The 24,721-nt window shown below is 38.7% G+C and overlaps 5 protein-coding genes and 4 non-coding genes across 10 annotated transcripts; 8 read left to right on the forward strand and 1 right to left on the reverse strand.

The window, feature by feature from the left end:
* Positions 1–646: 646 nt before the first annotated feature.
* On the forward strand, positions 647–727 carry LOC120011641. Its single transcript, XR_005471085.1, has one exon. It is a non-coding gene; the product is annotated as a small nucleolar RNA snoR64a (small nucleolar RNA).
* A 70-nt stretch (positions 728–797) lies between these two features.
* Positions 798–888, forward strand: LOC120011642. The gene has a single exon (XR_005471086.1). It is a non-coding gene; the product is annotated as a small nucleolar RNA snoR20a (small nucleolar RNA).
* Positions 889–989: 101 nt separating this feature from the next.
* On the forward strand, positions 990–1,072 carry LOC120011630. The gene has a single exon (XR_005471074.1). It is a non-coding gene; the product is annotated as a small nucleolar RNA R38 (small nucleolar RNA).
* A 323-nt stretch (positions 1,073–1,395) lies between these two features.
* LOC120011629 lies at positions 1,396–1,478 on the forward strand. Its single transcript, XR_005471073.1, has one exon. It is a non-coding gene; the product is annotated as a small nucleolar RNA R38 (small nucleolar RNA).
* Positions 1,479–3,156: 1,678 nt separating this feature from the next.
* On the reverse strand, positions 3,157–7,173 carry LOC120011458 (protein BASIC PENTACYSTEINE6-like). Of its 2 annotated transcripts, none has more exons than XM_038862577.1 (3): positions 7,027–7,173; positions 4,598–4,730; positions 3,157–4,447 (listed from the first exon to the last, which is right to left on the reverse strand). In XM_038862577.1, exons 2-3 carry the CDS (start codon positions 4,664–4,666, stop codon positions 3,509–3,511), a joined length of 1,008 nt encoding a protein of 335 aa, XP_038718505.1. In that variant the 5' UTR covers positions 4,667–4,730; positions 7,027–7,173; the 3' UTR covers positions 3,157–3,508. The 2 variants fall into 2 exon arrangements, with proteins under 2 accessions (XP_038718505.1, XP_038718506.1); XM_038862578.1 differs by having other exon boundaries at positions 4,598–4,769; positions 7,027–7,119.
* Positions 7,174–7,498: 325 nt separating this feature from the next.
* LOC120011460 (histone H3.3) lies at positions 7,499–8,797 on the forward strand. The gene is made up of 5 exons (XM_038862580.1): positions 7,499–7,650; positions 7,795–7,907; positions 8,061–8,137; positions 8,233–8,323; positions 8,405–8,797. Exons 2-5 carry the CDS (start codon positions 7,836–7,838, stop codon positions 8,573–8,575), a joined length of 411 nt encoding a protein of 136 aa, XP_038718508.1. The 5' UTR covers positions 7,499–7,650; positions 7,795–7,835; the 3' UTR covers positions 8,576–8,797.
* A 3,484-nt stretch (positions 8,798–12,281) lies between these two features.
* On the forward strand, positions 12,282–14,682 carry LOC120011459 (V-type proton ATPase 16 kDa proteolipid subunit). The gene is made up of 3 exons (XM_038862579.1): positions 12,282–12,452; positions 12,580–12,865; positions 14,205–14,682. Exons 1-3 carry the CDS (start codon positions 12,374–12,376, stop codon positions 14,335–14,337), a joined length of 498 nt encoding a protein of 165 aa, XP_038718507.1. The 5' UTR covers positions 12,282–12,373; the 3' UTR covers positions 14,338–14,682.
* An 866-nt stretch (positions 14,683–15,548) lies between these two features.
* On the forward strand, positions 15,549–19,837 carry LOC120011457 (probable 1-acylglycerol-3-phosphate O-acyltransferase). Its single transcript, XM_038862576.1, has 9 exons — positions 15,549–15,829; positions 16,000–16,236; positions 17,033–17,079; positions 17,230–17,348; positions 17,436–17,596; positions 18,176–18,285; positions 18,360–18,459; positions 19,232–19,355; positions 19,491–19,837. The coding sequence occupies exons 1-9, from the start codon at positions 15,648–15,650 to the stop codon at positions 19,614–19,616; spliced, it is 1,206 nt and encodes a 401-aa protein (XP_038718504.1). The 5' UTR covers positions 15,549–15,647; the 3' UTR covers positions 19,617–19,837.
* Positions 19,838–20,857: 1,020 nt separating this feature from the next.
* On the forward strand, positions 20,858–24,643 carry LOC120010834 (protein ACCUMULATION AND REPLICATION OF CHLOROPLASTS 6, chloroplastic). The gene is made up of 6 exons (XM_038861718.1): positions 20,858–21,422; positions 21,524–21,748; positions 22,247–22,507; positions 22,622–23,588; positions 23,835–23,971; positions 24,163–24,643. The coding sequence occupies exons 1-6, from the start codon at positions 20,907–20,909 to the stop codon at positions 24,451–24,453; spliced, it is 2,397 nt and encodes a 798-aa protein (XP_038717646.1). The 5' UTR covers positions 20,858–20,906; the 3' UTR covers positions 24,454–24,643.
* Positions 24,644–24,721: the final 78 nt, after the last annotated feature.

Consider the following 24,721-nt stretch of genomic DNA (forward strand, 5'->3'; position numbering starts at 1 on the left):
GTAATGGTTTCAAATTCCTCATCTTCAAACTTACTTGAAAAAACAATTATACATAAGATAATATATTAATCACCTCTCTAGTAAGAGATTTTTTTTAAAATTTTTATCTAAATATATTAATGCATGATGATAAATTAATAAAAAAATATAAAATGTGATTGTTTGCAATTGGAAAAAAAATAATCTTTAATTATATTGATGTGAGTGATAAACACATCTCTCTTTCTATCTATTGTATTTCTTATTTTCCTTTGGGCATAGGCTTTATAGCCCACGGTTCACTAAGACCATAAAAGTCGAAGATGGGCCCGTTGTGGTAGTTCACAAAATACCTAAGTAGTCCATAAAGCCTCTTTCAGTATTAAAATATTAGCCGTCCGATCGAGAATCAGAATCAACGGCTGTATCTCAAAATCGTTCATTGAAAATCGACTATAAATTGAATGCTTTGGCAAGAATTGACAAACCCTAATTCGTGATAGGGCAGCCGTGCCCTTCTTTCCCAGTGGAATGGCCGATTCTTCGCTTAAATCGTCGGCATGTTTCCTTGTTGCGTGTTAGCGTTTAGATCTCTCTTTCACATCGTTGATGTTTGTTGATTTTACTGGTATTTTGTTTTTACTGGACACTTGATGAGGCCAGATGATGAATATGCCGAAATTGTTGAATACTCGAGCTTCGGGCTTGGGTTCTATGATTCATATTTTCGAATAGGAAGATCTGATGCCTCTTCGGATATATATTTTTTTTATTAGTTTTCTTTGTTTTTATCATTCATAGTTTGTCGAATTTAGGAAGCCGCTGATGACGTTTATGGTATCAAATGAAATGCAGGTTCTAATATTTGCATATATGTTTATAATTTTTTGAACTAGGACGGTCTGAGGCTTCTTGATACTCTGTTTTTGCTGAATTTAGTTTGTTTGCGAACAGAAGTTCATAGGTGGGATTTTTTTTAAAGAAAGAAAAGGGTTTTTGCCTATCTACAGTGTTGTGTATGATGAGAAGTACAAACATCACAGTTATCCCTGTCTGATAAATTTGTGCTGAACATTTGTGATCTGACGCACGCACTGCACTGCTAGTTCATAGGAATTCATTCTGGTTTTGTTTTTATAGAACCTTGTTACCAATTTCTTTTCAATATAATTTTTTAAAATGGTGGTTAATCTTCATGGGAATACATTCTGCCATTCTGGTTCCTTTTATTTTTCTTCTTGTTTTATAAATTATTTGGTTTGCAATCTTTCGTAAAGCTTCTTTTTAGGCTTTAGCCACTAATTCGGTTCAGTTCATGTTCTTATTGGATTTTTTTTGAATTTGGTTGCCCAGAAGTTCATTGGTCGGATTTTATTTGTGTTTTTTAGAAGAAAATGTGTTTTTGCCTCTCTACAGAATTGTGTATGATGAGAAATACAGACATCACAGTTATCCCTGTCTGATGCATTTGTGCTGATCTTTTGTGATCTGACACAAGTACTGTAGTATATGCTAATTCTTTTTTCTTCGGTTATTTCTTTGATGGGAAGGGGAATTAGTGACCATACATTTTGGCGGTAAGGGCAAATGCAATGGTGAATTGGTATTTGGTCAACAAAGATGTTGTCTTTTGCTGATGTGGCTGTATTGTAAAATATGTTTTGCTTATGTGGCTGTATTGGGATAAGTGTTTTGCTGATGTGGATGTATTGATATTTGATGTTTTGGTGTAGTTTTGTTGTGGATAATATGGATGAATGGAATGTTGTTGGGTTGGGTGAAAAGAGAAAGTGTGTGGGAAGAAAAAGTGTATAGAAATTTATGTTTTGCTGATGTGGCTGTATTAGAATACGTGTTTGACTTGACTTTTTGTGTAATAGAGGTGGGACCGGGGCAACAAAAATGTTGGCCCAGTAAGTTGTTTCTCATTGCATTTGCCCTAAGGGCTGAGGCAAACAGGGGAGAGCAGTGTGAATCAGTGGCTCTGAAATACCTGTAGGTTTTCTACGGGGTGCCCTGCCAATTCAGCCCTTGTACATCCAACCTTGATGGCATCATAGTACGGGTTATGTGCTCCATGGGTTGCAGGGGAAGTGTGCTTTGGTTCCAGTAATACCTTGAAAAGGTTTTACTGGCTGAAGTTATGCTCCGCTGCCCATTGTTCTCTTTTCTTCACGAACCTGCCTCCAAATGCCATTACATGACGATCAAAGGTCATTCCTGATTTTAAAATTTTTTTTGACGCAAATCAAAATTTGGTGATATTAATGTGACATTTTATAACTGATGGGTTTGGATTCATGTATTCATGTTTGAAAAAAATCATGCGTTTTTTCATTCGTGATTTGAGTTTGAATTGGCAATTTGGGGAGAATTTTAAGGAGTATTATTTAAGGTTTTGTAATAAAATTTATTTATTTTGATAAAATAATAAAGAAGAAAGAATGAATTATGTAATCTGATGGAGTTATGGGGTTCGAGAGAGAACATATTATATACATGGTATGAACGAAATTCGGAATTATTATGAGTTAAAAGTTATCACATTTAGGTGACTCCTGACCATTTCATCTAATGTCACGCGGATATGAAAAAATTTCAGTACGAAGGAAAAAAAAAAAGAATTTTCAGGTGGAGTTGGATGAATCAAGAAAGAAATCTTTATTGGTTCTAAAAAGAAAGAAAAGGGGAAGAGAAATCTCGTTTCTCTCGCTTTTGGCGAATCCAGGGGAACCACGGCTCCTCTCTTCTCGATATGTTCTAACATCATTGACCAACTCCTTCACAGCATATACATGGGGGTGGATGCAAGGCGAACAATTTCAAAGTGGACTCCCCATTCATTAGAAAGTCACCTACCATTTCATCTAATGTCATGCAGATATGAAAACATTTTGAGACTGCATTGTTGAATTTTTCAAAGATTGCAAACAGAACCGTAAGACTGAAAACAAAAAAAGTAGGCGACTTCTTTATTGGCAGCCGACAGCAACCTATGTTTTCTTGCTACAACTTCTTTTGCTAAATACTAAATAGAACTATTGCCACTTCTTATGATCTTATCTGAAAAATAAGCTAGGAAATAGTATCACACATAAGTACTATATAACAGCTGCTAACTAACATCGTCAAATAATTTGAAAGCATAATCAAGAAGACCCCCCAAACAAAGCAGCATGACTCAAAGGAACCGCTGGACGACCAATGTTACCACTAATTACACTTCCATTCATACAAATTTCAAATACATGAGCAGTGGGCAAGTTATTTCACATACAACTAGACTCTTACAAGGACAAATGGCCCAAGAACACCAAATCTTTTATGTTTAAAACCCAGAAATGAGAATCATGTCAATAAGTAGGAGGACATGTGAAGTTCAATAAGTGTCCTCGCCAAGTAAATTACATTGGCTGTCAGGCTGCCATCATATCTTTATTCTGCCCATTGCTGAAAGGAAAGTTGAGGAGGCATACCTGAGAATTTTATGTCATCTCCTTAGTTTATCTTCTTCCATATGGATGAGACTTTATTTGATTGTAATGTAGCGATTTGTCCCATGCTTAGCCCAATTTTCCTTCAGATCTACGGGAATTGAAAGATCATGGCCTTCCCCTGCAAGCCGGCTAAGAAGTTTGTTGAAAGCACTTCCACTCATCTTTCGCCCACCTACACGGGCATGACGCTTGTTTGGCACTGCAGGTAGTGGATACATTGACAAGTTGGTCGTGCAGCATGCTGATTGCCATCCTCCATTTCCCCATTTATAGCACTGCCTTAGGACTCCAGTGCAGGAGCATACTGGGGCTGGCATGGTTGACTCGTCAAATGCAACCTGATTTAAACCCAAGTCTTGGCCCTTCCAATCAGCCTTTGATACCACCAACTGTTTGTTTAGATTGTCACCTCCATCACAAATATCCTGCCCATTCTTCCACTCATGCGACTTGCCAAACATGATCTCATTCAAGTTCTCACTCTCCATCTTAACCTTCTTAGGACGCTTTGAAGCCTTTTTATTGGATGGCATTCCCTTGGTTTCCTTGGGTCGTCTACCCCGCCGTGATTTTGAAGCCTCGGTACTGACTGGAGTTATTGGGAGGGAATCGCTTGTGTTCAATTCCCTTGAATTGTAAGGAGCTTCGTTCATGTGAGGCACATGCTGCTGTTGTGGGTGGTGCATGTGCTTCACCCCACGTGAGATTTGGCATCCTGGAGGACAAGAGGACATGTTACCACTGCTCAAGGAGCTCTCTCGATATTGCAGAGCAGCAATAGCATTGTCTCGTTCCATCATCGCATTATTTCTCTCTGCAATAGCCGTATCTCGTTGCAGGAATGCCATGTCTCGCTCTGCAATAGCAGCCTTCTTATCTGAAAGGGCCAAATTTCGTTCTTGAATAGCCTGATCCCTTTCAGATATGATTGACATGATCTGTTTCATTGAAGGGTGAGGTTGCATCAACCACTGCATTAATTAGAGAAAAATATCATCAGCAGCAGTTGCCGTCAAGGAAATCATCAATTAAAATTCTCATCTTTCGGAATGTAGTAAACTAGAGAACTTGCTTTCGAATGGTACAAATTAATAAATTATCTACAGAAAGTTGCCTCATACCTGCCCCTGGGCTGCTTTATATTGATCTGCTTTGTGTCTTCCATTTTCACGATGGCCACCATCATCCATCTTAGCTCCTCAGATTGAAATAATCGCATGAATGGCTTTCAAGAATTCATGAAATTGTAATGCTCTGTCAATTAAGCATCAAAAAGTTACTTAGACACAACTCCAGCATCCCAAAGGAGAATGATTTGGAATTTTGTTTTCAGCGCACAATCGTTATAAGAAATGAAGAAAAGAATTGCTTCATCTATGAAACTAGCTGACATGGTGATAAAAAGGCTACATGAATATTACCATTTTGCAGTTAAACATGACAACTAAAAACCCATCCTAAGTGACAATACAAGATTTACCTAATTCAATGAAATTGTATCAAAAAGATTAATAATAGGTATGACAATATCATTTCCTTGCTCCATAAATCTCCAGAGTTGCAGGTTTTAATAACCACCACCATTAAAGCAAAAGCATTTCAGGATTTTTTTAATAGCACATAACTGGCAAGTAAACAGGAATAGAGCTCTCTCAATGCAACCTCAAATCGAATTCAAGTGGAAAAGAAGCACATACATATGATATCTCTTCTTTCAGTGCATTTAAAAACAACATTATTCTATTGGATAAGTTGGTGGTGGACTGGTGGTAAAATGTATGCATAAGCTATTAAGTAATTCAAAAGAAGTCGATTTAGACATTATAAAATCAGGCTGTGGAATTTGATCGGGCAGAAGTATATAGTTGTACAAAAAAGAATGATTAGAACAAGACAAGGAGCCAATAAGACGATAAATTTAATCTGAGAGAAACAGTTTGCAAAGAAAAGCTATGGTGAATCTCCGAGAATCAAAAGAACAAGGACTTATAGGCAATGAAAAGAATTATAAATTGAGATTGAATGAAAATTAATTGTAACACTTCGAAAAACATTGCAAATCACGTTAATGTCAATAAAAAGTGTTTATGCTCATAAAGAGATTAAACATTGAAGTAAGTGCTTGATATCCAATGTTGCTTCATTGTCTACCAAGTACCAACATGACCGAATCATTAGAAGTTAGTCAAACCCTCAATTGTCCAGCACTCCAGTTAAACTTCACAGTTGCAGCATACCAAGCGATAAAGGCATCGTTTATGAGGCAGACATACTCAACTGCATAGGAACTTGCAGTAGCTCTATAACTAAGCAAACCAATTTAAACATCATTTAAAAAAAAAACTATGAGTAACAGTTTCCACTGAGGCCAAATTCAATAAATGTATTGTCTGCTACAGTCAGAATCAAAAGGAGCTCAAAGCCTCAAAGAACATCCTTGTCAAAGACTTGTAGGTATATTCCTGATATGAAACATAGGTCATCTTTCAATTTTAATTTTGGTGACTTGCTATTGTTAATTTCTCATCCCATTGAGTACTTTGCACATGCTACTTGGAAACTTGTATGGTTCAGACAGTTTGCATAATGGATGACAGCACACCATGTACGATGCCACAGTCCGCACCATGTTAAACTGTGAGGCTATCTCAAAAGCACTTCATGAATGAACTAATGATTGAAGAAGGGCCAGTTATTGGGAATATCTTCATGAGGAAATGTCTATTTTATACCACCCTATAAATGACACTATGGAAGTGACGCGCTTACACTTACCTATCTATTTTATAATTGAAGGCTAAAGCATAGAGAACACCGTCTACTCAGATGTGTTAGTTTATCATAGCTCATTGGGATTAAATCTGCCCTCCTATTTCCTAAAAATAGTTTTTTTTTTCTGTACCTTAAACAACTGAAGTTCATAACTGACTGCAATTGAGATAGGTTGTGTTTAAAATCCTTCACATATATCAAAGTTAGTAATGTATTGAGTTCAGAATGAGAAATCTACCGTCAACATCAGACGCATCTAAAAGACTCTCAACAAAATTACTTAGGATTAACACTCCTTAGAAAAAGGGTCAAATCTATTCCAGTTATTATCCAACTCCACCGCTCTATAACCAAAAGAAATACCAATTTAACCCGTCATACTGAAGGATCTAACATTTCACAGCCAACAACGTGAACCACTACTAAGGATGAAGTTTCTGACATGTTCCCCAAAATACCTAAAGAACAACGCTGTAATTACTAATTTAACTAAAGAAAAATGTTACCACAAGTCAATCACTAAAATTATACTAACCAAGAGCAACAATCAAGCAACAGTTCCCATATTAAACTTTGCCACACAAAATCAAACTCGAAAAACAACAAAACAAGCAACAATCACTTCAAAAACACAGTTAAGACCAAGCTCAAGCACTGACAAACAGTAATTTCAACAGGTAGAGATGGTAACAGAAACAATCATCGGATAGTGAAACAAACAATAAATGAGAGTAAATCGGCATAAGATGAAGAGAAAGAGTGAAAAATCGAAGCTTACCAGCAACAGCGACAGAAAACCCTAAAACTACAAGGACATGAAAAATCTTTGGAAGAGACAGTCGAGGAGGAGGAGGAAGAGGCAGAGAATTATTTTTTACTTTCCCCACTGGGAGGTTTTTGCTGTCGCTGTCTCCCTCTCGTGTTTTTTTTTATAAATTAATTTAAATTTTCTCGCTGGCCGAGGTGGAGGTGGGAAACAGGCCTCAAGCCCGTCATCCAGGCCCGCCCCGTTAACCAAGGTCTAGCGTGGCCCATGCGTAGCCTCTTCTGTTGCTATGCAGTATGCACCCTCGCTGGGCCAAACCTTGAAACATGGGCCTAACACTGCAAACTCGCATAGCCCGACTCTCGGATTATTAACGATGACTCGACTGAGTCGGGAGTTCCAACTCAGTCTGTTTCTCTGTCGTAAAAGAAACACAAATCGGCAACGCTGGCAATCCATACTATCAAAACCTAACCAATGGGAATCGATCACGCCGTCTTGCTCCTTCAAAATCGAAATCACCCCCACAATGCCGTTGAAAACTCCGAGTCCAGGCCTCCCTTCTATAAATAGCGACCGTACTTTCATCGGTTGTTCGTTTCTGTTAAACAATCTTATCGACGAGAATTTACAAGGGTAAGAGAAAAGCCTCTAGGGTTTCTCGTATTCGTCTGGTGATCTAGGATTTCCGCTTTTGTCGTGAAGATTTTTGATCTGTTGATAGACGCCGGTGCATCCCAAGCCCTTTTTACTGATCTAGGTTTATTGTGGTTTTTGCAGATAATCAAGAAAGAATTTGTGTTGTTTATCTGAAGAGAGATATGGCTCGTACCAAGCAAACTGCTCGCAAGTCAACCGGTGGCAAGGCTCCGAGGAAGCAGCTCGCCACAAAGGTGTGTGTCGTTATTTTCTGTATTTTTTTTCTTCGGTCGTAAGTGTTCTTGAGATTGTAAACATATTAGCATCGATTTGGATTTTGATATGTCCAGTGCATCGTTTCTTAGGTTGATTAGATCTGAGAATGTGCTTTTTGCTCGTAAATTCAGGCTGCAAGAAAGTCGGCGCCCACCACAGGTGGTGTCAAGAAGCCACATCGTTACCGCCCTGGAACTGTTGCTCTCCGGTAATTCTCGATTTCCTTAATTGCAATTTGAATTGAATGTTTCTTGTTTGTTGAAATACCAAATTTAATCCGACCATATCTTGATTAATGAACAGTGAAATTCGCAAGTACCAGAAGAGTACCGAGCTTTTGATCCGCAAACTTCCCTTCCAACGTCTTGTTCGTGAAATCGCGCAGGATTTCAAGGTAATTAGTAACTTCTCTTCAACAACAAATCTTTTTATTTGGTAATGGTTGTTGATTATCTGATATTCTTGATTTTATCAGACTGATTTGAGGTTCCAAAGCCACGCTGTTCTGGCACTGCAAGAGGCTGCGGAGGCTTATCTGGTTGGTCTCTTCGAGGATACAAACTTGTGCGCTATTCACGCCAAGAGGGTGACTATCATGCCAAAGGATATCCAGCTGGCTCGCCGTATCCGTGGTGAACGTGCTTAAGCAAATGTTTAGTTAGTTTTATGGGGTATGCTTTGAATAGGGACTAGTGTATAGGAATGAATATTTGGTTCTTTTGCTCTCTTGTATAGAGTTATTGTTGGTATTGAAGTGCAATTCAATCTAGAATTCTAGTATTATTTTAGTTGACATGCCAAAGATTTATGAATGTGGATTTTTTTTCATGGATTTGAATTTCTGGTTAATTAGAACTTTATTGTCGATTTATGGGGGTTTCTGAAATTTATGTGCTTGGAATTTTATCTTGAACAAGTCAAATTTGTCGTGTCTTAGTCCGAAAGGGATAAGCATTTGCTCATGGAGTTTTGAAAAATCCAGAACATCTTTGAGAGGTTGGAATTTTATCTTGAACAAGGCAAATTTGTCATGTCTTGGTCCGAATGGGAAAAGCATTTGCTCATGGAGTTTTGAAAAATCGTGAACATCTCTGAGAGGTAGGAATTTATTTGATGAGAGGACTATTTGCACTCTATACTTAACTAAGTTCATCCCATTCTAAATAAATTTTAGTCTAAAACATAACATTTCTGAGTACCCCTCCATTTCAATAATTTTTTAAATTTTACAGTTTGCATCCCGATGATAAACAGTAAAACCAGAACAGAAAATCTCAATAACAGAGCATACATTTGCAATACATGAAATCAAATAGGAACCATGCACATATATGTATATAATCCACAGAAGTTCAAGGTTGCTATACAAAAGGCATATTCAACATGTTCGACAAAATGCATATCAAAATCTGGTAGCTCATGAAAGCTTCAAAGCTGGCCCTAATTGCATCTGATACATAAGCTTCAAATTTGACAATCAATCTATTAACTCTACAGTGACTATGTTACGTGGTTTTGACCCTGAAAGTGCCTTGAATTTTTCAATCTTAGAAGCATACATGTCTGGCCATCCTCTTGCATTGGGATGATGATTCTCTGACCACATATTTGACACAGGAGGGATGGGACTATCTGGCCCTAACTCCATTATAATAAAGTGAGAGTCATTGACATTCCCAAAAACCATGATCTTTTGGTTGTAATCCAGTGGCATTGGATCCCTTAGTGGGAAAAATGTCAGGCATTGCTCTTTTGAAATGAGAGCAACTACAACATTGTAACATGTTGATACCACATTTCCCATGTACGGCATGATCATCCAATTGTGAGCATCTGCCATGACTGAAGAACATTCTACACTAGACAACAACTCTGATGTGCTTGAGAAAGGACATAATAGCTTGTCCTATTGAGCTGCATTCATTTGCAATTCTCTTGCAAGATCTTTTCGCACTATTTTTCAGCCAACCTCTGCCCAACCATAGAATGATGCAACAACCCTGAAACCACAGTGGTCATCTCTAGGGACATCAACAATATTAACAATGTATGGTTGCATGAAGTCTGGAAATAGAGTCACCCAATTCTATATGTTTGCCTTTCTAGTTCTATGGATTTTCAACTTGGCCTTTTTTTTGAAACTCTGAGTTGATGTCTGGCTTGGCTGAACATCATCAAAGACATGGTTCTCAAGTGCATGTTCAAAACCAGAAGGATCACGCTTTGTTGATTTGTCCTCAACCTGACTTGTTCTAATCCCTTTCTGCCCCTTCTTCCTCCCCCTCAAATTCACCTTTGTCTTTGACTCTAATATGCTAGTGCTGCACGACTTGCCTATTGCCTGAAGCTGTCTTTTGATTTCTAGTTTCTGAGGTACAGTAGCTAAATCAAAAGTCTTCCGCACAATATCCATCTCAGTATCAATCTGACTTCATCATTAGCTTCTTGACTGAATGGTTGGATGCACAATTTCCTCCAATAACTATGAACATCACTCAGTGGTATGCTTTTACCTTCATTCCTGTAATTGGTCAGCATATGAGCACATGACAAACCATAGCACTTGGCAGTGGTATGAAGACATTTATCTACAGTTACACCTTCACTGACAATGGAAGCTAATTCAGTCTCAATCTTCACCAATGCAGCAGTAGATACCATATTGATCAATTCCTTATAAAAAGACACCCTAAAATGAATTGCTGCATACGTGTCTTGCCAACTGTCTCAGTGATCCTCAAAGTAGTCGTTGCATTGTATAATGTCTTCATAGTTGATGCATTTGTTGGATCTTTGAGCTTGATGTGATTTAGTATTTCCCTTATCTTCACCCCTGACTTGCTTAGCCTCTCCACTGTCTCCTTTTCTTATATACTTAGTCTCCCAACATATCAATGGCCTTCAAAAGCTTTCACCAACGCATGATTGTGCTTCCCATTCACAACAACCAAGCTCTATAATCCAGTTGCAACATCTGATACATAAGCTTTTAGAGAAAATGGGCATCCACATTTCTTTGTGGATGATCTCCTCTTCAAAGGCTTGCATTTTGCCTTGTATCCACCACTCTACTCAAATCCAAATAAAATCCTAGGGTTTCTCTTCAGATCATTCATGTCTGATTGCTTAACAACCACAACAATCTCATGCCTACGGCCACATTTCCTTGCATACTCAACAACAACCTCTTTACTATGGAATTCCTACACAACCCACACCAACAACAACAAAATTAACGAGGTTTCCTACACAATCCAAAAAAAGGGCAATAAAATTAACAAGCCATCAACACAATACCATATCATTTCGAAAATACTCTGTAGTGTCCACTTCAATCATCAACGGCATATGAGACTCAACAACATTGCCTTGTAAACCACAACGACACATGTAGTGTCGCCTCAACAGTGAGAAAAGGTGTCTCAACTAAACACCATCAAAAGCCCTATATACTCTGGTGATCATCAATGTTCTCATCTTTGTCGAATGAGGGTTCTTAATCATCAACTGCTGGGTTGTAGTCCATGTCATCTCCGACCCATGTCCCCATTACTCCGGTGAAGCCTCCGTCGAACTCTTCGTCCTCCACAGAAGTGATGGGTCTCGTTTGGTAAGGAGATGTAGAGTGAAGTGAAGAAGGAGAAAGACGGGATGGAGGGAAATGATACGTGGTAGGGTCACATGGGGTGTTATTAGATTGAGTGTTTTTTGCGATTTTGAGGTATACTTAGTCATCTCTGGGGTGCAAATAGTCCTCATCTTTATTAAACTAACTGCACTCTTTCATCCTAAGGCAACCAATTTCGTGACACATCACCAATATCACTAAATTCCCCTGCCATAGATCGACTTGTTAAAAGATCAGTAAGAACCAAGTTCATTAATTTGTTTGAATTGTCAGTCTCTACTCGGGGGAAGAACAATAGACATACAACCATCCATTCTGGTTCTCTAAGAAAATGCTCAGTTAAACACAACACTACTATTCTTGAACAATTACAACACAACTTGGAGTCGGTATATCTTATACAAAAGATTTACCTACCTTTTGTAACGCTCGACTCACTGTTAAGGCACAAGTCGGGTGCCAGCCTAGTTGGTTCCCATTTGTGTATTTCTACTTAGTCGTAGGGTTCAAACTTTGTGAGTAGCATTTTTGTGTAGGTTGCGATTAGCATTTGTGTGTAGGTTGCATGTGTGTGAGTTAAAGAAAGGGTTAGTGATGGTGCTTCTACTGTCAAAAAAAAAAACCACCTCATCCTTATGTATTCTCTAATCGCAAAGGCCCATAATTAACTACTCTTCTAATGGGCCATAGACCCAGTTTAGTACGGCTCCTAAATTTGAAAGCAACTTGGCAGTTGAAATACCAAATCATCCCCTGCTTCGATCGGAATCATCCGTTTTCTTGCTCTGCAATTCGTCGGGACTCTAAGTAGCGAAAATGTCTTCCACTTTCAGCGGAGATGAAACTGCCCCCTTCTTCGGCTTCCTTGGCGCTGCTGCTGCCCTCGTTTTCTCATGTAATTCGATTAAAAATATGCATATATGTGTATCAATGAAGAGTTTTGATTCGTATGTTAGGTTTTCTTTTTTTGGTGGTGATTAGGGATATAGCGTGATGTAATGTTTTGATCTGGTGTTTTGCAGGCATGGGAGCAGCTTATGGAACCGCGAAGAGCGGAGTTGGTGTAGCCTCGATGGGTGTGATGAGGCCAGAGCTGGTGATGAAATCGATTGTGCCCGTGGTTATGGCGGGAGTTTTAGGTATTTATGGTTTGATTATTGCGGTGATTATTAGTACCGGTATCAACCCTAAGGCCAAGTCTTATTACCTTTTCGATGGTTATGCTCATCTCTCCTCTGGTCTTGCTTGTGGTCTTGCCGGGCTGTCTGCCGGTATGGCTATTGGGATTGTTGGCGATGCCGGTGTTAGGTAATTTTTCTTATGATGACTTGATCTGTTTTTGGTTTAGTCAATGGCGGGTTTCATCTATTCTCAGCCTTCTAACTTTCCATGGGTTTGATGCATTGTTCATGTTCTCTCTGATAGTGTTAAAGTATGCAATAATTTTTTTCGTGGAATGTTTAAGTGCCTCATCACTCTTTAGATGCTCTATATGTTTGTTGTGTAGTTCTTCAATTGCATTGGGCTGATTTAATATTATTTTAGTGCCCAATTTTTTGCAGTGTTTGCATAGCCTGATATTCTGGATTGTGGAAGCGTGTTTTTTCCCTGTTAAATTTTTTTCCCTACCAAGGATACCTTTTAGAAATCTGTATGGTGTCATCATCCTTAGCATCTACAGGATTAGCTGCTTTCTACAGAACCTTGACCTCGTATCCCTGGGAAACATGAATGAAAGTTCTTTATGAGATCCTCAGTTACCAGTAAGGTACTTGGTTTGTGATGTAGGTTGATTAGTATGTCTCAGACTCTCAGTTCGTTCACAGATTCCTTAGCGTGTGCCAATTTTTTGGGTTACTAGAAGTGCTTGTTGCATGACATAAACTTTTGAGCTGCCCCTATGAAGTCAGGAGTTTTAATCAATAATTGTTAATTTACTAATTGCAAGCTTTGGTTTCTAGAGTCTAGTGTGTTAGGCATCTAGAATGTTTCCTTGACATCAATATTCTTTCATAATAGTTGCCAGGTTAAGTGTTGAGAGATTGGGTTTATGCATGACATGGGGTCATTAATGCAGTGGTGCATAAAGTCCATAAAATTCAAGTGGGAGATGCTAGAAAGAGAATTAGGGGATCAGAACAGGGTTGGATGGAAATTATAAAGAACATGGAATGGTGGAATCCTTGGGATCAGTTGCGAGTGCAGATAGGAATGAATGGGAAATAATATACGCCTGGTGGGTTCATATAGCCAACCCCAACTTGTTTAGGATGAAGGCTTGATGACAATGATGAATTGTTGGAAGTTTCTGTTATTATCATGATTGTGTATGCATCTCAGAGTTGAAGGAGCTTGATTTTGAGTTGTCATAATAATACTGCCAACTTCCCTGTTGTTCAAGGGTTGTGTGCCCCTTGACACTTTTGATCCCAATAATGGCATAAATTTTGTTTCTGGCTTCATGAACATGATTTTTTCTACATGGTTCTTGTTTTATGGGGTGGTCGGTGTTCTGGTGTTAAGGCTTTGTCCTACAGCATTTTTTTCTGATACTCTTACCACTTGTTCTGGAGAGTAGTTGGTTAAAACATTGGATTTGACAAGGGGGGTGGTTTATTAATGTTCTGGTTTTTTTTTTTTTTTGCAGAGCTAATGCACAACAGCCTAAGCTTTTTGTGGGGATGATCCTTATTCTCATTTTTGCCGAGGCTCTGGCTCTTTATGGCTTGATTGTTGGCATCATTCTCTCTTCTCGTGCTGGTCAGTCAAGAGCTGAGTAAAAAGAGATGGCCTTTTGCTTGGTGTTTGTTCTTTTCTTGTGATCCATGAACAACTATTTCTATATTTGCTTAGGTCTTGAGCATTAATGTAGCCTGGCAAGTGTTTTCTGGTTCAAATTATCTGTATGTGTGTGATTGTTTACCTGCTGAACAGGGTATTGGCTATATATAACTGGAGGTAGAATATAGTGATAAAATAGTTTCTTCCTGCAATAAAACTAGCTTGTTATTAGATTCCGTAACTTATGGATCGATCGGAGCTCTTGTAGAATAATTGTGTATTATTTTTGGTACTCTCAACAGGGTTTGTTTGTCATTGTGATTTGGTTGGATCTTTAAGTGTTTCTTATAGTTGTTCTGTTTACAAGTGCAATTAAGCATTGAATGCATTTTCTTGAAGATATTGAACTACAACTGAATTGTTTGATCTAGATACATTTGGTGGTTTTGTTGGCTAGTTTAGCATTTTTTTTTTTGTACTGTAACCTTTTCTCTGTTTCAATAAACTTCTTTTCCTTCTGAAAAAAAGTGGCACAGGGACTGGTAGGTGGGCTGAAAAGGGGTTGTTCGAATCGTTTAACTAGCTCAATAAGCACGCTATTAGCGTGTCTCTGGATTTCTATTCACATGCTCTGATCTAAAGGTATCAATTGTATGATGATAAACCTATTCAACCATAAGAATTATACGATGCACACTTGAGTTATTGGTGTAGTGATAAAAATAGTGTATGTCCATCAGGATTGGATTTGAATATTGTAAGGGGTGATAAATTTCTCTGGGATCAAATAGTATGGACCCTAGAGGGTTTGGATTCAATTCTAACAAAGAGTAATACTGTCGTCGTGAATCACGCAATCGGCAATTGTACGCCCATATTGGATGTACCAAGTTTACGCCCATTTGAACGTGTAAAGGACAAAAAGTATTAAGAATTGTGTATGCTCTTGGCTCAGTGGCTCACCCAGTATGACTTTGACTCCAACGTGAGGTCATGTGGAACGTAATGAGTTTCTTTTCACTCAAGCTTCTCAATGATGCCGTTTCCCCGTATCACAACTTCATAACGGTTATTTAGCTTTATTACCATATCCGTTAAATTCTGCCTCCAAGCACTTTCTTCGGTAGCGCGAATCAGAGACGCCGTCTTCTTCTTCTTTAAGACTTTCTGTATCATTCAATTCAAAGTCCAAAAATATTATTAAACGCAGAAAAATCCTTCTCGTTGCGTGGCGCGAATTTCCATTGATATTATATTATCTACTTGCGTGAATTTCTGCGTTATTGATGCCAAAGCTTTTGCTCTGTGCATGCCTCACCCTCGTTTTCAGAGCTTAATATCGAGAATGGCCGAGGAGATTAGCAAGACAGAGGTTGGTTCATCATCTGCGCGGGCGAAGACCAAATCGTTATGGCCTTCGATTCTCCGTTGGATTCCTACTTCTACCGATCACATCATCGCCGCCGAGAAACGACTCCTCTCCATAATCAAGTATTTATTTATCTCCTCTCTGCCTACCTTCCAGTATCCAATTGTGGACGATTTTGTGTGCTCCCATTATTTCAAGATAATAGGAACCCTAATTGAGAAAACGATGTATGAATTGATTGTGTTTTCGAATGTCTAATTGGTGGGATATGTGATACACGATTGATTTTCAGGACTCCGTATGTGCAAGAACAAGTTAATATAGGGTCTGCTCCACCGAAATCCAAAGTCCGGTGGTTTCGTTCTGCGAGTGATGAGCCGAGGTTCATTAACACGGTTACCTTTGATGCGAAGGATGATTCTCCTACTCTTGTGATGGTTCATGGATATGCGGCTTCTCAGGGATTCTTCTTCAGAAATTTTGATGCTCTTGCCTCTCGTTTCAAGATCATTGCTATTGATCAGCTTGGGTGTGCTCCTTATTCTCATTATTTACTGTTGGACATGTTTGATTGTTTGGTTAATTTTATATACTGTATCTCCTATAATTACTTACTTTCTTCTTCTTCTGACTTTATAGTTTTAACTACATTTTCTGAGTTTTAACTACATTAAAATTCAGAGAGTTGACCTTACAAGAGTAGTTGTTATGAAATGTATTCGTGGAGTATATGTAGCATGCTCAATGTAATATACTTTTTAAGCTGCTGCTTGCTGCTGAATCAGCCATTTAGGGGTTTGTGTTACCGAAGAGGGTTTTAGCTTGGTTATTTGATGCGCAAAGCTGACCTTCCTTGGCTGACAAGGTGTCTAATGCTTCTGTTTGGAATAGACAAGTTGGGCTTATTGAACAGAAACTTAACTCTTAAGAAGTCGACAACATTTCTCTTCTGCACGTTCATGGAGTTTTGAAAAATCCAAACTTCTTTTGATAGACAGAGGTAGGAATTTGTCGAACAAATTGCACTAAGAATCTCGTGTTTTCTAATATCATAGCAGTGAATAACAAAATTTTCAAGAATTGGAGAAGATAGTTGTATGATCCCTTCCATTCCACTACTATATTTGACTAACATGTCCACAATTTTATGAATATTTGTGTTTGCTATTTTAAGTTTTTTTTTACAATGTTTTTGAGAGTATCAGGCATTATGGAGAATGGCTGATTGTTTATGTGAAGTGTTATCGTAAGGATAATAAAATCTGTTTAATGCATATATGGTGGCATGCTTCATTTTTATTTTTTTTTCTTTTTTTGTTTTGCAGTTGGGGGGGATCAAGTAGGCCCGATTTTACGTGTAAAAGCACTGAAGGTTAGTTTATAGCTAAGCATTAAATCATCTATATTCTCATATAGTTATTTAATGAGCAGCATGCATATTTTTGGAAAAAATTCCCTTGCTACTTATGTGCCATTAGACCACGTATCACAGGACATTTTTTTCACTGATCTAATAATGCAGAAACTGAAGCATGGTTTATTGATTCTTTTGAGGCATGGCGAAGAGCAAAAAACTTGAGTAATTTCATATTACTTGGGCATTCTTTTGGAGGCTATGTTGCAGCTAAATATGCTCTGAAGGTGATTACTTGCCAATTACCATTGCAAGTTGTTAAATTTAAATAATGGCATTTTAGCATTTCTTATGTCTTTTCTAATATTTTACAGCATCCTGAGCATGTTCGGCACTTGATTTTAGTGGGACCTGCTGGATTTACACCAGAATCAGATGGCTCATCCATGCGGATTGCACGCTTCCAATCAACATGGAAAGGAGCAATTATAAGACACTTATGGGAATCTAACTTCACTCCACAAAAGATCATTCGGTACACATCCTTTTTTATCACTGTTATATTTTTTAAGAACAGTAGTCTAGATGGTGTGGTGATCTGTAGTCTGATTTTTTAATAGTTTTAAATCGTTATATTTCATGCATTTCTATATGTACGTGCCATTCATTCTGCGTAAGCCATGTCTTTTTATTCTTTGTTTCCTATTAGATAGCTTTATCTTCTAATGGGCATTCTCATATGTTAGAAGCTTAGACATCACATCTCATTGTTTTGTCGCTCAAACCCACTACTCACAACATCAGTCTGTCCTGCATGCCAAAAGAGTCGCAGTTGTACTTCACTAGCCATTTTTCTGTCTGTTGTTCTATTTTCAGCATAGAGCTTGGTTTTGGGCTTTAATTTATTTAGTAGAAAAAAAGAAGATTTTTGAAAATTGCTTGAAATAGGTCCGCACATTGCTTCAGCTGTCATTTGTACATGCCTGTTCTATTTCTGGTATGATTTCTCCTTGTTTCTCAGTGTCAATTAGAGGATGTGGTTCTGGTGGTCCACCTTGGCAAATAATGTTCTGTTTTGTTAGATTCTCATATCTTGGACATCCTTGTTATTCAGAGGTGTTGGTCCTTGGGGTCCGGATTTGGTGCGCAGGTATACCAGTGCTAGATTTGGGTCATATTCAACCGGGGAAGTATTGACGGAGGAGGAGACTAGATTGCTAACAGGTAGCTTAAGAACTTGGTTTGTAGCACAACTACAGTCTGCAGTCAGATATCTAATAGTTTATTTTTACTTGAAGATTATGCCTACCATACCATAGCAGCAAAAGCTAGTGGAGAGCTGTGCCTGAAACACATATTCGCCTTTGGAGCACTTGCTCGATCACCCCTTCTGAACAGGTTTGACGATCCTTCTTAACTTTGTAGTTCTTTACTTGGTGCATCAAACTGCCTTCTCTGTCTTTGATGTGAATTAATTTAGTGAACTCCCTAGTTGTTGATATAAAGTGAGTAAGATAGTGCAGAAAAATTTACCTGTCTCTCTTCATTTAATTGTGTGAGAACAAAATGCATTTTTACCTTTGAGCTGCTTATGTGAAATGAAGAACTGTTCTTTCCCCATTTAGAGTATCATTAATGTGGCTCTCTCTAGAGTGATATTTGGTTTAAATGGTGCAAAAGATTTTACAATTATTCTGGTGCTTTTTATCATTCGGATCCTCTGGCGGCCTCTTCTTAAGACTTAAAACAATTATTTTGGTTGAGAAGGCCCTTCTTGACTGATAGTGCGAAGATGATCGTCGTTTTAAAGAAAAGTCTGCAAAAACTCCCTGAAATTGAAATGCTTCATTAAACATTTAGATATACAGATCTCTTTTGAATATTGCTAACAGTATTTCACGCTCTAGCCCACAAGGATTTGGAGATTGGCTCAAAAAAAAACAAACTACTAATTATGATTGCTATTTTTCTCTTTCTAGTGATGAGTGATTGTCTTCTTAACTGGTTGTCCAAGAAGTATTGTCATATTCTAGCTTCCACCGATATTCCTGTGTATTAATTTGTGCATGGCTTATTTAAGGCAAGTGAAAATGGAAGCCTATTTGCCTTATTGAAATCTTTGAATTTGCTCCGTATTAAAATTCTGAATAATTCCCCTATTTATCCACAGTGCATCGGATTGGAAAGTGCCGACCACTTTTATATACGGATTTGATGATTGGATGAACTATCAAGGGGCTGAAGAAGCTCGCAAGGATATGAAGGTCCCATGTGAAATTATTAGGGTTCCCCGGGTTGGTCTCTTTCCCTCACTCTGTATATATACTAATATACACACTACATACACCATACACATGCGTACTTGCACATCCTAACAACCACATGCATATTCTCATGTAGCAATGGATCTTTTTATGTCATATTTGCAGGGTGGGCATTTTGTGTTCATAGACAACCCAAATGGGTTCCATTCAGCCATGTTATATGCTTGCCGGAGGTTTCTCTCACCTGACCCTGATAAGGAGTCCCTTCCTGAAGGTTTGACATCTCTATAGAAGAATAAGAGTTCCATGTTACTTTTATGTATAATTTAAATTCCATTTTTAAGTACAGTTACTTGCATATTCATATGTTCTTTCCTTGTACAAGAATTTGTATCATCTCTATTACAATGTAGATTCAAACAAAAAAAAAGGAAAGAATGATTAATTTAAAGAAAAGAGGTGATCTGTATTTTAGTGATTTTTGAGTTTAAGAACAAGCAAATTTACCCCCAGTTCAATGACTCATAATTTGACTCTGCCTTTTTCTTGGTTATATTAACTGTGACAAGCTTTTTACAAACAGGTGAGAATTTGGCTTCTTAATATTGACAATTTTGAGTTTTTGACATTACAAACGAGAGGATACGTCCATAATTGTTAAAAGGAAAATAGTGGGAATGTAACAAATCGTTAATGTCTAGCCTTGGTATTGTGCTGTGTAACCATGTACCTCGTGACAGTAATGCGATGGCTCATAGTCTTGCCCGTATGGCAAAAAATGTAAGTGGGAGGTTGATTTGGAGGGCTGAGTGCCCACTGCAAGTTGATGCCCTTGTTCTAAGGGACCGGCACTAAGCTTTGTAGTTCTTTCTTTCTAGTGAAATTTTCCTTCTCAAAAACAAAAATTGACTGGATGTGTTTCTCGCTTCCCATCAGATGAGAGTCTAGTCCACAAGTGGTGACTTTTGGGTCAAATTGTATCATGACTTAGACAATCCTAAGTTTGTGTCCACGAACTTAGTTTTAACCCAACTTTATAACTTAATCTTTTGTCAAGTAAAAATTTGTGTATGTGTGAGTTGGGTTTTGACCTATTTTGACCAACCGTCAGGTGAGAAGTTTTTTTGTATGCGATGATAAAGTGAAGACCAGAGTTTAGGTCTATATCAATGTCTAAAGATGATGTGGTTCTCGGTTAAAAAAACTTATTTCATATCAAAAAGGAAAAGGAAAAGGAAAAGGAAAAAAATAGACCACGGAAATGAAAATAGTACTATCATACAAATGATATGGGCCAATGGCAGGTAAACTACCAGATTGACTTGTGGGAAGGTTCATGTTTGTATTGGGCCTCCACTGGGCTTCTATTAAGTTAAGCCCAAAGCCCATTATCAGGATGATCCATATTTCATACACGGATTACATGAGAATTATTATCATTTTTGAATTATCATTTCTTAATGCTTAAAATCTCAAATCTGTTTTGCAAGTCATTTGAATTTCCATTTTTCAAAATCAGAAATAAGTTACTGAAAGAGCAGTGAAGGGTTTCGGATTTCAGAAGATTACTCGGAAAATTCAATGGAAAGCTTTGGACACATAGGTGTTGGTCACTCTACTCCTACGATTGCCCCATCGCCTTACCCAAGAAAGCCCCCCAAACTCCTTTCCACCACCACATGCTCCGCCAGCAAATGGGCCGAGCGACTCCTCGGCGACTTCGAATTCCTCACCACCACCAACACTAACGACTCTGACCTCCACCACTCTCTCTCCACCACCACCACCACTCTCTCTCCCCCTATCCCTCCTCCTACACTATCCCCTCCTGAACGCCACGTGTCTATTCCGATCGACTTTTATCATGTGCTAGGAGCTGAGACTCACTTCTTGGGAGATGGTATCAAGAGAGCTTACGATACTAGGGTTTCTAAGCCGCCTCAGTATGGCTTCAGTCAAGACGCATTGATCAGCCGGAGACAGATTCTCCAAGCCGCCTGTGAAACCCTAGTCGACCCTACATCTCGACGTGAATACAATCGAGGCCTCCTTGATGATGAGCGTGAAACCATTGTCACTCAAGTTCCCTGGGATAAGGTAATTCGTTTTTCATTTTCATGCTCTGTTTGATTACTGAGAAAGGTGAGGACAAGAAACGGAAATTAGATTGATTTTGGGTGAGTTTTGTGGAGTTGTAGGTTCCTGGGGCTTTGTGTGTGCTACAAGAAGCTGGGCAGTCTGAGGTGGTTCTTCAGATTGGACAGAGCTTACTAAGAGAGAGACTGCCCAAGTGTTTCAAGCAAGATGTTGTGCTTGCTATGGCTCTCGCTTATGTCGACATGTCAAGGGATGCTATGGCAATGAACCCTCCGGATTTTATTAGAGGTTGCGAGCTGCTTGAGAGAGCTTTGAAGCTCTTGCAGGTACTGCATTATGCCTTTTCGCTTATTTAGAATAGCAAATTTGTACCAAGAGTATTCTTTTCATACGAGCTTAAATTTCTTCTAAATAAAGTAGTGCTGGTATTTTAAGGTGCTTTGTGGTATACAGTTACTAAAGGAACCATGTATGCCAATTACTCCTCAAGTTTCGGAGAAAAATTGGTTGGTAAATCATCATCATCATCTGAGCTTTTATCCCAAAAGTTCTGGGTTGGTTACATGAGTTTATGAGAAAATCAATGGAAATTCACTATGTATATTCATTTTCGCCATTCATTTCTATCTAAGATCAATTCCTATTGAATCCATATCCTTTCTTACTACTTCAAGCCATGTCTTTTTAGGTTTTCCTCATCCCTTCATACTCTCTCCTGCTTGGGTTTTATGCAAACTTGGATGTTTCAAACCATGTTCTTTGCGTAAAGTACGGACTCACGTAATTGGCCTCTGTGCTTATTATATACTCATTTGATCATGTAGGAGGAAGGGGCCAGTAGCCTTGCGCCAGATTTACAAGCACAGATTGATGAGACATTGGAAGATGTCACTCCTCGTTGTGTTCTGGAACTTCTAGCCTTACCACTTGGTGATGAATTCCGCACAAAGAGGGAGGAGGGTCTCCGTGGGGTGCGCAACATTTTGTGGGCTGTTGGAGGAGGGGGTGCAGCTGCAGTTGCTGGAGGATTCACCCGTGAAGCTTTCATGAATGAGGCTTTCTTACGGATGACTGCAGCTGAGCAGGTATGATAGAATGTTATCTTGCAGCCTACCTTTGCTCTATTTTGCTTGCAAGTTACTGTCGAATAATGTTCTTTCCTTATATATTCTGTTGTTTATGTTCTTTTCTCGACCAAGGTTGATCTATTTGCAGCCACACCAAGTAATATTCCTGCAGAAAACTTCGAAGTTTATGGGGTAGCTGTTGCCCTAGTTGCCCAAGCCTTTGTAGGTAAAAAACCTCATCTCATCCAAGATGCTGATAATCTGTTTCGACAGCTTCAGCAGTCTAAGATGACAACTATAGATGGTTCTCCCTCTGCATATACCCCTGAAGACAACCGTGAGACAGGTTTTGCATTGGAGAGGGGTCTTTGTTCATTGCTTGTAGGAAAGCTGGATGAGTGTCGTTCATGGTTGGGCTTAGACAGTGAAAACTCACCTTACAGAAATATTTCAATAGCTAACTTTGTTTTTGAGAACTCAAAGGATGACGACGACGACAATGATCTTCCTGGGCTTTGTACATTGTTGGAGACGTGGCTTATGGAGGTTGTTTTTCCTAGATTTAGGGATACCGAAGATATCCAGTTCAAGCTTGGAGACTACTATGATGATCCTACTGTATTGGTATATTTAGAAAGATTAGAGGGAGTTGGTGGTTCGCCCTTAGCTGCTGCCGCAGCTATAGTGAGGATTGGGGCCGAGGCAACTGCAGTCCTTGATCATGTGAAGGCAAGTGCAATTGAGACCTTGCAGAAAGTGTTTCTTGCAGGCTATAGAGACAAGAGTGCAGGACACCAAGAAGATGGTCCGGTGAATAGTTCTGTTTCTGCCGTTAAAGGTGGAGAGACTGACAAAAAACCTGATCAAGATGGTTTGACCACCATGATTGAGATTTCTGGAAATAACTCTTCCGAGGCGAATAGTGATGAAGAAGTAATTACTGACAAAATAAAAGATGCAAGTGTGAAGATCATGTGCGCTGGTGTGGCAATTGGACTGATTACTTTGGTTGGTTTGAAGTATATACCAGCCAGGAAGAGCTCATTGACTCCACGACGAGAAAGTGGGTCAGCGATGGCATATGATATCATCAATGCAGGTATGATCTAATGATACATATGCAACATTATCAACTTGACGAAAACCTGTGTTGGCTTCATAACTCAGCAAATATTACTGTGCTGATATTGTGTCTTATTTTAGATTTGCCATACTGCTATCTGATATAGTGTTTTTGCCATTTTATTTTAGATTTTCCATACTGCTATGACCGTGTCATATCATCTCTCATATGTTCATGTTGTGTGTCGCTACAGCCTAGTTACTTATTAATGTCACGATGCAGGGTCACCAGAGAATGAGAATTCTACGGAGGAGTTATCAAGAATGGATGCTCAAATTGCAGAAGGCATAGTTCGCAAGTGGCAGCGCATAAAATCGCAGGCTTTTGGATCCGATCATTGTTTAGGAAAATTGCCTGAGGTAGGAAGATTCCTCTTTCTAATGCATCCATAATTCCGATCCCCTCCGCTCCTTATTTCCAGAAAGTAGACAAGTCAAAACCAGTTAAAGGGTGTTTTGTTGACATTTGGTTATAACTTCATTGTAATGCTTTTGAGAATATTAGCTGCTTATTACTTTGCCAAGTAAACTTATTTCTGGTATAACTGCAGGTTTTAGATGATCAGATGCTAAAGGCGTGGACGGAGAGAGCTGCTGAAATTGCCCGACTAGGTATGGTATTAGATCACAGTTTGTTGAACTTGAGCATTGACAGTGTGACTGTCTTAGAGGATGGGCGGCATGCCGTGGTGGAAGCAACCATTGAGGAGTCTACCCAGTTCACTGATGTGGTTCAGCCAGAGAACAATGCCTCAAACACTAAAACCTACACAACACGATACGAGATGTCTGGTTCCAATTCAGGATGGAAAATTACTAAGGCACAACTCCTCAAGTCATAAGTAGATGATTTCAAACTACTGAATAGACTATATTCTGTACATACCAACTTTGATAGTAAGGGTTCTCTCATTTGATTCGTCTTCATATAGTTGAATTTGAATCTGATGCGTTTAGTATGATATGTTATAGAAAGCTCAAGTTCAAATACATCAAGAATATGGTCCGTTATGGGCCATAGGTCTGCTAAAAGTTTTTCATGTGTTGTTGTCATTGGTTTTTAGGCTTAGAAAACGTATTCATGTGTGAGAGGTATAAGAACTTTACTTA

The sequence above is a fragment of the Tripterygium wilfordii genome, chromosome 12 (genome assembly GCF_013401445.1).
Source record: "Tripterygium wilfordii isolate XIE 37 chromosome 12, ASM1340144v1, whole genome shotgun sequence".
Lineage (NCBI taxonomy): Eukaryota > Viridiplantae > Streptophyta > Magnoliopsida > Celastrales > Celastraceae > Tripterygium > Tripterygium wilfordii.

What these genes read in the sequence shown, in the direction of transcription:
- LOC120011458 (XM_038862577.1), bottom strand. Translation starts at nt 4,666, where the DNA reads ATGGATGATGGTGGCCATCGTGAAAATGGAAGACACAAAGCAGATCAA. An exon ending in ATAAAGCAGCCCAGGGGCAG is followed by an intron (nt 4,448 to 4,597) that starts GTATGAGGCAAC and finishes TAATTAATGCAG; the next exon opens with TGGTTGATGCAACCTCACCC.
- LOC120011459 (XM_038862579.1), top strand. Translation starts at nt 12,374, where the DNA reads ATGTCTTCCACTTTCAGCGGAGATGAAACTGCCCCCTTCTTCGGCTTC. An exon ending in TGCTGCCCTCGTTTTCTCAT is followed by an intron (nt 12,453 to 12,579) that starts GTAATTCGATTA and finishes GGTGTTTTGCAG; the next exon opens with GCATGGGAGCAGCTTATGGA. An exon ending in GTTGGCGATGCCGGTGTTAG is followed by an intron (nt 12,866 to 14,204) that starts GTAATTTTTCTT and finishes TTTTTTTTGCAG; the next exon opens with AGCTAATGCACAACAGCCTA.
- LOC120011460 (XM_038862580.1), top strand. Translation starts at nt 7,836, where the DNA reads ATGGCTCGTACCAAGCAAACTGCTCGCAAGTCAACCGGTGGCAAGGCT. An exon ending in GGAAGCAGCTCGCCACAAAG is followed by an intron (nt 7,908 to 8,060) that starts GTGTGTGTCGTT and finishes TCGTAAATTCAG; the next exon opens with GCTGCAAGAAAGTCGGCGCC. An exon ending in CCTGGAACTGTTGCTCTCCG is followed by an intron (nt 8,138 to 8,232) that starts GTAATTCTCGAT and finishes ATTAATGAACAG; the next exon opens with TGAAATTCGCAAGTACCAGA.
- LOC120011457 (XM_038862576.1), top strand. Translation starts at nt 15,648, where the DNA reads ATGCCTCACCCTCGTTTTCAGAGCTTAATATCGAGAATGGCCGAGGAG. An exon ending in TACGTGTAAAAGCACTGAAG is followed by an intron (nt 17,080 to 17,229) that starts GTTAGTTTATAG and finishes CTAATAATGCAG; the next exon opens with AAACTGAAGCATGGTTTATT. An exon ending in ACTCCACAAAAGATCATTCG is followed by an intron (nt 17,597 to 18,175) that starts GTACACATCCTT and finishes CTTGTTATTCAG; the next exon opens with AGGTGTTGGTCCTTGGGGTC.
- LOC120010834 (XM_038861718.1), top strand. Translation starts at nt 20,907, where the DNA reads ATGGAAAGCTTTGGACACATAGGTGTTGGTCACTCTACTCCTACGATT. An exon ending in GGATGACTGCAGCTGAGCAG is followed by an intron (nt 22,508 to 22,621) that starts GTATGATAGAAT and finishes TTCTCGACCAAG; the next exon opens with GTTGATCTATTTGCAGCCAC. An exon ending in ATATGATATCATCAATGCAG is followed by an intron (nt 23,589 to 23,834) that starts GTATGATCTAAT and finishes GTCACGATGCAG; the next exon opens with GGTCACCAGAGAATGAGAAT.